Raw genomic sequence first — 14,032 nt, 5'->3', positions numbered from 1 at the left:
GTAACCTATCGCTTAAATCAATCTCTGGATCAGATGACTAGAAGATAGTTAATGTAACACTGATTTTTTTAAAAAGTCTCCAGAGGCAATCATGGCAATTACAGGCCAGTAAGCATAACTTCAATACCAGGAAATTGGTTGAAATTACAGTAAAGAATAGAATTATCAGGCACATAGATGAACACAATATGTTGGAGGAAGAGTCAACATGGCTTTTGTAAAGAGTACTCATGCCTCACCAATCTATTATAATTCTTTGATGGTGTCAACAAACATGAGGACAAAGGTGATACACTCAACACAGTGTACTTGGACTTTCAGAAAGCCTTGACAAGGTCTCTCACCAAAGGCTGTTAAGCAAAATAAGCAGTCATGGGATAAGAGGGAAAGTCCTCTCATGGATCAGTAACTGGTTAAAAGATAGTAAACAAAGAATAGGAATAAATGGTCAGTTTTCCTATTGGAAAGTGATAAACAGTGGGGTCCCCCAAGGATCTGTACTGAGACCAGTGCTGTTCAACATATTCATAAATGACCTGGAAAAAGGGGTAAACACTGGCATGGCAAAGTTTGCAGATGATACAAATTTACTCAAGATAGTTAAGTCCAAAGCTGACTGCGAGGAGTTACAAAGGGATCTCACAAAATTGAGTGTCTGGGCAACAAACAACAGATAAAATTTAGTGTTGATAAATGCAAAGTAATGCACACTGGAAAACATAATCCCAACTATACACACAATATTATGGGGTCTAAATTAGCTGTTACCACTCAAGAAAGTGGATTCATTGTAGATATTGTTCTGAAAACATTTGCTCAATGTTCAGCGGTGGTCAAAAAGACTAACAGAATGTTAGGAACTGTTAGAAAAGGGATAGATAATAAGATAGAAAATATCAAAATGCTTCTATATAAATCCATGATACGCCAGCACCTTGAATACTGCCTGCAGTTCTGGTCACCCCATCTCAAAAAAGATATATTAGAGTTAGGAAAAAGTACAGAGAAAGGCAACAAAAATGATTAGGGGTATGGAAAAGCTTCCATATGAGGAGAGATTTAAAAGGCTATTTTAAAAGGGCCTATTCAACTTAGAAAAGAGACTACAAAGGGAGAATATGATTGAGGTCTATAAAATCATGTATGGTGTGAAGAAAGAGAGTAGGGAAATGTTATTTACTCCTTCACATAACTGAAGGACCAGGGGGTCACCCAATGAAATTAATAGGCAGCAGGTTTAACACAAACAAAAGAAAGTACTTCACGCAACGCATAGTCTACCTGTGGAACTTGTTGCAAGGGGATGTTGTGAAGGCCAAAATTATAATGGGGTTCAAAATAGAATTAGATAAGTTCATGGAGGATAGGTATATCAGTAGCTATTAGCCAAGATTATAAGGGATGCAACCCCATGCTCTGGGTTTCCATAAACCTCTGACTATCAAAAGCTAGGACTGGAGGACAGGGGATGGATCACTCAATGGTTGCCTGTTCTGTTCATGCCCTCTGAAGCATCTGGTGTTGGCCACTGGGAGAGACAGGATACTGGGCTAGATGGACCATTGATCTGACCCAGTATGACTGTTGGGGAATACATCACATCTTTCTACGTGGGACAGATGCATGTGTATCTATCATTCTCTATAGAGATAGAAAGATAGTCATGTAACTTTATTTGCTATTTTTCTCACTGTCTCTGATACTATGGGATAGTATTAAAATAGAAAAAAAGTCAATGATGGTTATGAAGGAGATTAGAGAGATACAATGTCAGATAGTAAACAGTCAATCTGAAAGTTTTAGAGTTCACTTAAACAGCTGAAAGCTAAGATATAAAAATGATGACACAAGATGACAAAGCTCCAGATTTAATTTTTAAATCAAATTTTACTTAACATTTTCTACTGATGCTCAGGCAAATTTCCGTCTATGCAGAGCCCTTCCTTTCTATAGTGACAATGGATACACGATGTCAAGTAACACACAGACCAGGGGTGGCTCTAAACTTTTTGCCGCCCCAAGCATGGCAGCATGCCGTGGGGGTGCTCTGCTGGTCCCATGGCTTCGGTGGACCTCCCGCAGGTGTGCCTGCGGAGGGTCCACTGGTCCCACGGCTCCACTAAGCCACGGGACCAGTGGACCCTCCGCAGGCACGCCTGCGAGAGGTCCACCATAGCCGCGGGACCAGCGGACCCTCCGCAGGCAAGCCACAGAAGAAGGCCTGCCTGCCACCATCCCAATGACCGACAGAGCGCCCCCCTCGGCTTTCCACCCCAAGCACAGGCTTGGCGTGCTGAGGCCTGGAGCCGCCCCTAACACAGACTGAAACAATGTTAATGTCACCTTTTGCCTTTTGGCCCTGCTCCCCTGCCGGAGCCCCGCAAACCCGTGGCCTCACTCTCCCGGCCAGAGCCCCACAACCCTGTGTTATCGCTTCCCAGCCAGAGCCCCGCCATCCCGCAGCCCCACTACCCCAGCCAGAGCCCCGCAACCCAGCAGTCCCGCTACCCCAGTTGCAGCGCGGCAGGTCCCACTGCCCCGGTACCCCGGTCAGAGCTCCGCAACCCCTTGGTCCCACTCCCTCGGCCACAGCGCAGCAAGTCCCAGGACTTCACTACCCTGGCAGGAGCCCTTCAACCCCGCAGCCCCACTCCCCCTGCCAGAGCCCCGCATCCCCGTGGCCCTGCTTTCCAGTCCAGAGACTCGCATCCCAGCGTCCCCCCCCTACCCCAGCCAGAGCCCTGCAATCCCTTGGCACTAGTTCCCCGGCCCTAGAATGGCAAGTGTGTCTGCCCTGCTTCCGCGGCCGGAGCCCTGTAGCCCTGCTTCCGCAGCTGGAGTGCAGAAATCCGAAGTGCCACAGGGAGAGTACATGCCCCATGAATCGGGCCCCGCTCTGTCTAAAGCCGGCCCTGACCATTCTTATGAACTGTACACAGATCACCAATCCAGTTCATACAGCTTAAATGCTTGTGATAACATTGCCACTAGTAAACTTGAGGGGTGAATGGTCCCTGTGTGCCCAGTGATGAATGCAAGGTGGGTGTTGAACACTCCAAAGCTCAGGCCTGATTCTTTCTGGTGTTTTTGTTTGGCCAAAGATAAAGGATAGGCCAACTGTAAATATGAGGCTGGGTACATTTCCGCTTCCCAAAGCCTTCAGCTGGCATTTTCAAAGAGGCTTAATTTTCAAAGGTGCCCAGCTACCATGGACTGTCAGATATCTAGCAAATGGAATAACCTTTAACTGATACCCAGCTGGGAGCAAATTGATCTGTGTGAGCTAGAGGTGAGAAGGTCCCTGTCTCAAATGAGATGGTAACAGCCCTACACTTTCAAACCCCCAAACTCCTATTCATCTAGTTCAACCTCCTACTTAAAGCAGGACCAATCCCCAATTTTTGCCCCAGATCGCTGTAAATGGCCCCCTCAAGGATTGAACCCTGAGTTTAGCAGGAAAAACACTCTAATCACTGAGCTATTTCTCCCCGCAGGGTTTGTGCTAAGCCTTACCCTGTTGCAGTACTAGGTGCCTCAGTCCAGGTTGGTGGAAGGCATCCATCTTGGCTTGTGATCCAAGAGTCAGGCACGTATGGTATGTTTTTGCAATGTGGCTGAGCCTCTAGCTCATAGCTGTCAGACCCGTGGCTAGGATACTCAGTTGGTCTGTGGGAGAGCCCTTGTTCAAATCCCTCCTCTGCCTGATGAGGAAAAGGGACTTGAAGAGGGATCTGCTATCTCTCAAGTGAGTCGACTAACCACTGCACTGTAGGATATTCTGAGATGAGTGCCCTCAATTTGATCTGATCCATCTTGGATAAAGACGTCACTGGGACAGAAAGAAAGCAAGCACCAGAGTGACTCCCTAGCCTGGTGATTAGCAGAATCCTCTGGGAATTGGCAAACCCATGGTCCAGTCCCCTGCTCCAATGACTCTGTAGTAATTTATTGACAAGGAGCTCTTCCTGATAATACCCCATAGCACTGATGATGTGGAGAGTGGCACTACATCCTTTCTCAGTGAAAGCCCTTGTCAGTGTTTTTCTCTCTCTGCTCATTTACACTTTTGCCCTGTTATTCAATCCCAGATGACAGGTTTGAGTTTGGGGCTGTGGCTGGGTCGGGTGACCAGGAATCACAGGAGGGAGCCTGATCTATCAGAGCAAAGGGGACTGGTGGGTAGGACAGACTCAGCAGAGGTCTCTCTGGTAAAGCCCAGAGTCTGGAATGGGCCTGAGGAGCAGAAAGAGCTGAACCTGATGCTCTAATCCAAGGGTAAAGACTAGAAGAATTTCAGGGCACAGGGAGTCTCTTGAAGGGGACCCAGGGGGGATCCAGGGTCAGAAAGGACTTGGGAAGGAGCTCTCCAGAGGGGAAGATTGGCTGGAGTGACCTGTACTGCAGGGCAGGAACAGAATCCGCAGAGGGACTTAGGAGCACAGGAGGAGTGTAATGGCTTGGTGAGCCTGGAGAAAGCAGCCTGGAGAGACTGGCTTTGTGATAAACATTTATTTTATGTCAATGACCAGATCCCAGAAGCAGAGATAAATTTACATGCACCAATTGTAGCAGTTTGTTTAATTGGGAAAGGGGAGAAACTGAGGCAGTGGCAAGTCTGACACCAGTTGGCCCTATCCTTAATCCAACAAAACGCAAGCATGAGATTAACTTCCAGTTTTCAATGGGACTGCACATGTATTTAAAGTTAAGCATGCCCTGAAGTGGTTTGCTGGATCAAGGTCTTAAGTGCAGAATATTCAATGGAGGGGAGTTTCGAATTCACAACTATGAGTGTTCTGAATAGATCCTCAGGTTGTGTAAATTCTCAGAGCTCTGTTGACTTCAATGGAGATATAACAGTTTACACCAGCTGAGGATTTGTCCTTTCCTTTTTAAGGAACCTGCCTAACATGGTTAATGTCAGGCTGGCTGAGTGGTCTAAGACTTTGTCTTTCCACCAATCATCTGTTTTGGTCTTTCTATGGAGACCTGGGTTCAAATCTCACTTATAACACATTCCTTTCATATAAGTAGGAGCACAGTCAGCAGATTCAGAGACGTTATCATTCCCCTCTATTCTGCATTGATGAGGCCTCATCTGGAGTACTGTGCCCAGTTTTGGGCCCCACACTACAAGAAGGATTTGGAAAGAGCACAGCAGAGGTCAACAAAAATGATTAGTTTCAGAGTAGCTGCTGTGTTAGTCTGTATCTGCAAAAATACCAGGAGTACATATGGCACCTTAGAGTATGTCTATACTACCTGCCAGATTGGTAGGTAGTGTTTGATGTACTGGGGATCGATTTTTCACATCTAGTCTGGACATGATAAATTGATCCCTGAATCAACGCCTGTACTCCACCTTGGTGGGAGGAGTAAGCGGAGTAAGCAGGGGAGCCTCAGGAGTCGACTTACCGGTGTGAGAATGGCCAGGTAAGTCGAATTAAGATACTTTGACTTCAGCTACATGAATAGCGTAGCTGAAGTTGTGTATCTTAGTTCGAACCTCTTTGCTAGTATAGCCCAGGCCTTAGAGACTAACTAGATACATACAGAGAACAGGAAAAGGTGGCAATTGCCCTACCCACCCTAAAAGTTAATTAATTAAGATGAGCTGTTATCAACAGGAGAAAAAAAACTGTAGTGATAATCAAGAGCCCACATGAGACAGTTTGACAAGAAGGTGTGAGGATACTTAACATAGGGAAATAGATTCAATGTGTGTAATGGCTCAGCCATTCCCAGTCTCTGTTTAAACCTAACATGATGGTATCTAGTTTGAATATTAATTCAAGTTCAGCAGTTTCTTGTCGGAGTTTGTTTTTGAAGCTTTTCTGTTGCAAAATTGCCACCTTTAAGTCTGTTAGTGAGTGACCAAAGAGATTGAAATGTTCTCCTACTGGTCTTTGAATGTTATGATTCCTGATGTCAGATTTGTGTCCATTTATTCGTTGCATAGACTGTCAGGTTTGGCCAAGGTACATGGCAGAGGGGCATTGTTGGCACATGATGGCATATATCACATTGGTAGATGGCTGGAGCACATGACTTATGAGGAGAGGCTGAAGGAACTAGGATTGTTTAGTCTCCAGAAGAGAAGAATGAGGGGGGATTTGATAGCTGCTTTCAACTACCTGAAAGGGGATTCCATAGAGAATGGACTGTTCTCATTGATACCAGATGACAGAACAAGGAGTAATGGTCTCAAGTTGCAGTGGGAGAGGTTTAGGTTGGATATTAAGAAAAACTTTTTCACTAGAAGGGTGGTGAAGCACTGGAATGGGTTACCTAGGGAGGTGGTGGAATCTCCTTCCTTAGAGGTTATTAAGGTCAGGCTTGACAAAGCCCTGGCTGGGACAATTTAGTTGGGGATTGGTCCTGCTTTGAGCAGGGGGTTGGACTAGATGACTTCCTGAGGTCCCTTCCAACTCTGATATTCTATGATTCTATGAACTGATCCACTCAGGGAAGGGAAACAGAGCATGTTAAAAATGTATCCAGTTGAAACAGCTTAAAGTTCAAACACCAAGTATTTAGGATGAACTGTTTGTAGCTGAGCTGTGGAGTAAGGTATTGCGAGAGAAATTCTTTGGTAAATAATGTTTAATAATTAATTTTTTATAATAAAATCATGTTCTGGGCATAGTCTTGACCAGGAAATGAGTCTCAATAATTTGCATAAACTATTCATTATCTATCTATCTAACAATTCACAATCAAATAGAAATCTATCATTATGACACAATTAGGTTGTGCGTTAGGACAAAGAATGGTCCTCTCTTTCTGTCTATCTAATTTCAGACTCTGCCTTTGTCATATATGCAGTGTACACAACCATGCACAAAAATAGTGTTCTTATACTAATAACAGGCCAACTTCTTAGACCCTTTCTCAGTTTGGATGTGACTAGATTTACACTGGATAACATATGGAATACCAGATCAGTGCATGTTTAAGCATTTTCCCATTCACACCAATATTATAACAAAATGATCCCTGACAAATAACTTGCACCAGAGTTTGTTACTACTGAAGTTAGTCCTGTGTCTTTGGTCCACGACCTTGTCAGTATTAAACTGGTGATGTTAACGGAGCTACTCTGTATCTGTTCTGGTTTAGCTGAGATGGGAATCTCACCCTTATATCTCTGTTGCATTCATTTTCTCCTGGCTGCCTTTACCAACACTTGGATCCTTGTGTGTTTTGGCCACTGACCAAATCATGATTCCTTTGAAGTGAGTGGCTAAATTCCAGTTACTTCAATGGGATCAAAATTTGGCCTCATTATCCAGAGTCTGATTGTCTTTAGGAAACATTGCAAAACCTTCCTCTTAAATAAGCCTTTCAACAACATCAAAAATAACACAACACTGATTTATGCAGTGGTGTTGTCGCCATGTTGGTTCCAGGATATTAGAGAGACAAGGTGAATGAGATAAGATCTTTTATTCCTCAACTTCTGTTGGTGAGATAGACAAGCTTTTGAGCATACACAGAGCTCTTCTTCAGATCTAGGAAATGTAAACAGAGTGTTACAGCTAAATACAAATTGGAACAGATTGTTTACTGTAAACAGTTAACATATTTCAAGGGACCATTCAAGGTGAATTGGCCTGTTGACGACACATGGTATCATCAAACAATCACAAGCCATACTCAATGGGGACCACGTCCTGAAAGAAATCTTTCCAGAACTCCTTCTTCTGGTCCTCAGACAACCTTCCAACTGCTCCAAGCTCATCCTCTGAAGCAAGCTCCCCACAGAACAGGACACACCAATGCAGCCAGAACAACAGATATAAAACCTGCAGACATATCTCCACTGCTATGATGATCAGCACCCCCCACAAAACATCTGTCAAGATCCATGGGTCCTACACATGCTTTTCACAACATGTGGTGTGCCTCATCCAGTGCACTAAATGCTCCAATAACAATTATGTGGGTGAAACCAAACAATCACTACGCTCTTGAATGAATTCACACAGGAAAATGATAAAATACAAAAACACCCTACTGCCTATGGGTGAACACTTTTCATAAAGTGATCATTCTATATCTGCAAAAAGAGTCTATATCTGATGGCTCAGTCCTTCTCTCAAAGGAAACTTGCACAACACCTTCAAGGGATGGGCCTGAGAGCTTAAATTCATAATGTTGCTAGATACCAAAAATCATGGACTGAATAGAGACACTGGATTTATGGCTTATTACGACAATCCATAATCCACTATCTACCCCACCCCCCACCTCCTTCCTCATGACTGGAGACGTGTTAATGGACATCTTACTTACACTGGTATAAACCTTGAATAACTCCATTGACTTAGTCGAGTGAGTCTGGATTTACCACTATAAATACAGCATTTTGCATAAAAAAACAACACAACATATTCTTCTGGGGACAATAACAAAGTGTCATCAATGGATTGTGTTTGTAAAGAAACACAGACAAAATCCTTGTTCATAAGAGAAATATAGACACTTTATTCTTGCTGAATAACCTCCACCCAGTGAGTTTCCTCAGGGAAGCTTTGATTTCCTTGTTCCTCATGCTATAGATGATCGGATTCATCACTGGTGGCAGTATGGAATAAAGAACAGCCACCATGAGATCCAGACCTGATGGAGAACTGGAGGTGGGTTTCAGGTAAGCAAAGATGCCAGTGGAAAGAAACAAGGAGACCACAATGAGGTGAGGGAGGCAGGTGGATAGGGCTTTATGCCGACTCTGCTCAGTGGGGATTCTCAGCACTGTTTGGAAGATCTGAGTGTAAGACAGAATTATAAAAACAAAACAGCTTAACGTTAAACATGCACCGAAGATGAGTACCTCGACTTCACCAAGGTATGTGTCAGAGCAGGCGAGCTTGAGTAGCTGGGGAATTTCACAGAAGAACTGATTCACCTCATTGCCGCCACAGAAGGAGATTGCAAATGTGCTCCTCGTGTGCAATGAAGAATAGACAATTACACTGATCCAGGCACTGGCTGCCATTTGAACACAAGCTCTCCTGTTCATTATAGCCTCATAGTGCAGTGGTTTGCAGATGGCGACATATCGATCGTATGCCATGACGGTGAGTAAGGCGAAGTCAGATACAGCAAAGAAGACGAGGAAAAAGACTTGGGCGACACATCCAGAATAGGAAATGGACCTGGTGTTCATGAGGGAATTGGCCATGGATTTGGGGATGGTGACAGAGATGGTACCGAGATCTAGAATGGACAAATTCATCAGGAAGAAGTACATGGGGCTGTGAAGGTGGTGATCAAGAGCTATGGATGTGATGATAAGAAGATTCCCTGTCAGGGCTGCCAGATAAAGCACCAGAAACACCAAGAAGTGCAAAATCTGCAGCTCCCGAACATCAGAGAATCCCAGGAGAAGGAACTCAGTTATGTTGGTTTGGTTGGACATTTTCTTGCTTAGTTCATGATGTCCTGCATGTGGAGGGAAAGAGAAGGGCAATGGTCAGGATTATACTTAGAGAGAGAGTGACCCTGATTCCCCTCTCCATAATCTCTCATGATGTGAATGTCAAAGGTGCACAGCATTGGTCACTACTATTGACTGGAGTAGCTAGTGTTCCTCACCACTCACAAACAGAGCACTACTCTGCTGTGGTATCACAGGAGTGTAAATTGGCATCGCTCCTTTAAAGTCAATGTAGCTCGGTCAGTTTACACCATCTGAGGATCTGGCCCAATATGTGGCTTGATCAAATGCAGTATGTGGATAGAACAAAGTACAACCCAAATAAAAAATGTTAACCAATGTTTTGCCCCTATTGCTAAGACACCAGGCTCATAACTTGTCCCTGAAACTAAAATGCCCACACAGCCTGATTCCCACTTGAGTGACCAGACAGCAAATGTGAAAAATCGAGACTGGGCGTGGGGGCTAATAGGAGCCTATATAAGTAAAAGAACCAAAAATCGAGACATCTGCTGACCCTAATTCCCACTTTCCTGGGAAAAGCAGCATAAACTTATCAGGAGTCCCACATGGCAGTTCCTCTGTGATGATTCCATCCCAACAGCTGATGCCTGTTTACACATTGATTTATGGCACCAAATCGTAGCTGCATTTCCATCTCTGGGCGATGATGGGCTAGTAGCATTGCTCAGTTAATGCTAGGTTGTATTGTTTCCCTCTGTGACTTTATGTCTGTATAGTGTGGGTCAGTGGCAGTCAGGAGACTTGGGTTCTACTCTTGGCTTTGCCATTGACCTTCACTGTGACCTTGGGGCTGTCACTTCTGCCTCTCTTTCCCCTCCCTCCATTTCTCTGTCTTGTCTCCTTTGAATGTAAACTCTTTTGGGGATGGACTGTTTCTTCCTAGGTGTATGTTCTGTGTATGTGTGGACAGTATTTTTGTACAGAGGGCAGCAGTGTGGGACAGAGGCTACGATGGTAGAAGAGGAGAGCTGAGTTCTAGTTCCATTAACCTCCTGCATTTCCTTGGGTAAGATGAAGATAGACAGGCTTTGTCTGGGGCTTCAACTCCCTGGGCTTCAGTTTAGAGAGGTCAGTATGTTTAAAACATATTGTGTGAGCTACCAACTTTGCTACTTACTTAGTTTCACCATCCGGCAGCTACCCCTTTGAAAGACATAAACATGGTTGCAATAGAGGGAATGGGTTGGAAACTGTGGTGTCATTGGACAATATTCATCTTCCCCAAACCCTGACTTAAAGCTAAGTTTCCAGTAGTCAGACAATTTCTGCTTTATTTCAAAAGAAAATTGAGTTTTCAGTTGAATTCATTTTCATGGAAAGTCTCTGCTAGCCGTAAAAATGAAAACATTTTGTTATTATGACTAAAATTTTTCAGTTTCCAACAGTTTCAGGATGAAACTGTTTGGTTCTCACAACCTCAATGAAAAGTCATTTTTTTCTGATAGATTTTTTTTTAAATCTGATCATCTCTAGATGTCTGCATAATTTGATAGTTAAAGTCTTAGAGAGCTCTAATAGCAATTCATATTTCTGAAATTAAAATTTCCCTGTACATTAATACTCTAACATGTTTAATTGAAATAGAAAACGTACTTTCATAGACTCATAGAATCATAGACCTGGAAAGGGCCTTGAGAGATCATTTAATCCAGTTCCCTGCAATCCTGGCAGGACTAACCATTATCTAGACCAGGCCTGTACAACTCGTAAAGAGGCAAGGGCCATGTTATTCCAAAGAAAACAGCTGAGGGCCGAATCCCCCCGGCATCGCCGAATCCCCTCCAGGTCCGGGAAACCCCCCAAAATACTCCCCCGCCCAACACCACCCACCCCACAGAAACTAACCCACTTCCCCAGCACTGCCCCACCAAAACAACGGTATTGGTAATATGTAATAGCGGGCCCCTAAGGTAGTATAATTAAGGTAAAAGAAAAATATCTTTTTGCTAGAAGTAGAATAAGATCTTCCCCCAACTTTGTAATCAATTGTCCTCTTGAATGAATGAGGTGTGAATGAGGAAGGTGTGGAAGGCAGCACCTCCAGACAGCTGCAACCCTTGGAGAGGGGATGGGAGCCAGACCAGTTCAGTAGAACAGGTCAGACACTGACTCCTCGCTCACCTCCTCAGCCCCACATCCACTCCCAGCTCACCTACTCACCTCCCGCCACTGCCCGCCCGCTCGCCTCCTCAGCCCCCCACCTCCTCCAGCTCGTCTCCTCACCACCTGCCACTGCCCACCCTCCTCCTCGGCCACCCTCCCTCACCCGCAGCTCGCCTATTCACCCTCCATGGGCCGCACATTGAGCCCACCTTCTTAGCCCCCGTGGGTCACACAGTGAGCCCACACAGGCCGCACGCAACCCCCAGGCTGCATGTTGTACAGGCCTGATCTAGACCATCCCTGACAGGTGTTTGTCTAACCTGCTCTTAAAAATCTCCAATGAAGGAGATTCCACAACCTCCCGAGGCAATTTATTCTGGTGCTTAACTACTCTGACAGTTAGGAAGTTTTTCCTAATGTCCAACCTAAACATTCCTTGTTGCAATTTAAACCCATTGCCTCTTGCCCTGTCCTCAAAGGTTAACAGTTTTCTCCTTCCTCTTTGTAATGACCTTTTACGTACTTGAAAACTGTTATCATATCTCCTCTCAATCTTCTCTTATCTAGACTAAACAAACCCAATTTTTTCAATCTTCCCTCCTAGGTCATGTTTTCTTGACATTTAATCATTTTTGTTGCTTGTCTCTGGACTTTTTCCAATTTGTCCATGTATTTCCTGAAATGTGGTGCCCAGAACTGGACATAACACTCCAGTTGAGTCCTAATCAGCACAGAGTAGAGTGGAAGAATTACTTCTCGTTTCTTGCTTACAACACTCCTGCTAACACATCCCACAATGAGGTTTGCTTTTTTTGCAACAGTGTTGCACTGTTGACTAATATTTAGCTTGTGATCCATTATGACCCCCAGATCCCTTTCTGCAGTAAACTTTCCTAGGCTGTCATTTCCCATTTTGTATGTGTGCAGCTGATTGTTCCTTCCTAAGTGGAGTACTTTGCATTTATCCTCACTGAATTTCATCCTATTTACACCTGACTATTTCTCCAGTTTGTCCCGATCATTTTGAATTAAAATCCTATCCTCCAAAGCACTTACAACCCCTCCCAGATTGGTATCATCTGCAAACTTTATAAGTGTACTCTCTATGTCATTATCTAGATCATTGATGAAGATATTGAACAGAACAAGACCCAAAACCGATCCCTGTGGAACCCCACTCATTACAAGCCTCCAGCATGACTGTGAACCACTCATAACTACTCTTTGGGAACAGTTTTCGAACCATTTATGCACCCACCTTACAGTAGCCCCATCTAGGTTGTATTTCCCTAGTTTGTTTGTGAGAAAGTCATGCCAGAAAGTATCAAAAGCCTTACTGAAGTCAAGATATACCACTTCTATCGCTTCTTTCCCATCCGCATGGCTTTTTACCTTGTCAAAAAAAAAAATCAGGTTGGTTTGACGTGATTTGTACTTGACAAATCCATGCTGACTGTTACTTATCACCTCTTTATCTTCTAGATGTTTGCAAATTGATTGCTTAAGTATTAGCTCCATTATCTTTCCGGGTATAGAAGTTAAGCTGATTGGTCTGTAATTCCCTAGATTGTCCTTATTTCCCTTTTTATAGATAGGCACTATATTTTCCCTTTTCTGGTCTTCTGGAATAGCTAATGGCTCAGATATCAACTTCTTCATATTCATCCTTTGTAATTTGACCTAGTTTCCACTTTTTGTAGGACTCTTTTTTGAGTTTTAGGTCATTGAAGATCTGGTTGAACCAGGGCGGTCTCTTGCCATACTTCCTATCTTTCTTACTCAGTGGGATAGTTTGCTCTTGTGCCCTTAGTAATGTCTCTTTGCAAAACTACCAACTGTCTTCAATTGTTTTTCCCCTTGGACTTGCTTCCCATGGGATTTTGCCTACCAGATCCCTGAGTTTGCTGAAAAGCCTGCCTTCCAGATATCCATTGTCTTTATTGTGCTGTTTTCCCTCCGACCATTGCTTAGAATCACGAACTCTTATCATTTTGTGGTCACTTTCACCCAAGCCACCTTCCACTTTCAAATTCTCAACCAGTTCCTCCCTATTTGTCACAATCAAATCTAGAACAGCCTAGTAGCTTTCTCCACCTTCTGAAATTAAAAAAAAATGTTTCCAATGCATTCCAAGAACTTGTTGGATAATCTGTGCTCTGCTGTGTTATTTTCCCAACAGATGTCTGGGTAGTTGAAATCTGTCACGACCAAGTCCTGTGCTTTGGATGAATTTGTGAGTTGTTTAAAAAAAGCCTCATCCACCTCTTCTACCTGGCTAGGTGGTCTGCAGTAAACCCCTAACATGACATAACCCTTGCTTTTTTACCCATTTTATCCTTACCCAGAGACTTTCACCAAATCTGTCTCCTATTTTTATCTCAACGTAAGTCCAAGTGTATACACTTTTGATATATAAGGCAACACCTCCTCCATTTTTAACCTACCTGTCCTTCCTGACTAAATTGT

General features: G+C 43.9%; 2 protein-coding genes across 2 annotated transcripts in view; both read right to left on the bottom strand.

Annotated features, from left to right (window-relative positions):
* LOC127032480 (olfactory receptor 12D1-like) overlaps window positions 1–14,032 on the bottom strand; it is a 411,893-nt gene that overhangs the window by 365,094 nt on the left and 32,767 nt on the right. The gene's annotated exons all lie outside the window — the stretch shown is intronic.
* On the bottom strand, window positions 8,465–9,427 carry LOC127032608 (olfactory receptor 14A16-like). The gene has a single exon (XM_050919895.1). It carries the CDS (start codon window positions 9,419–9,421, stop codon window positions 8,465–8,467), a length of 957 nt encoding a protein of 318 aa, XP_050775852.1. The 5' UTR covers window positions 9,422–9,427.

Source organism: Gopherus flavomarginatus, chromosome 12 (assembly GCF_025201925.1).
Source record: "Gopherus flavomarginatus isolate rGopFla2 chromosome 12, rGopFla2.mat.asm, whole genome shotgun sequence".
In the NCBI taxonomy this organism is placed as follows: domain Eukaryota; kingdom Metazoa; phylum Chordata; order Testudines; family Testudinidae; genus Gopherus; species Gopherus flavomarginatus.
Note: the sequence above shows the minus strand (reverse complement) of the source record. Positions and strands in the feature narration are given on the sequence as shown.

What these genes read in the sequence shown, in the direction of transcription:
- LOC127032608 (XM_050919895.1), bottom strand. Translation starts at nt 9,421, where the DNA reads ATGTCCAACCAAACCAACATAACTGAGTTCCTTCTCCTGGGATTCTCT.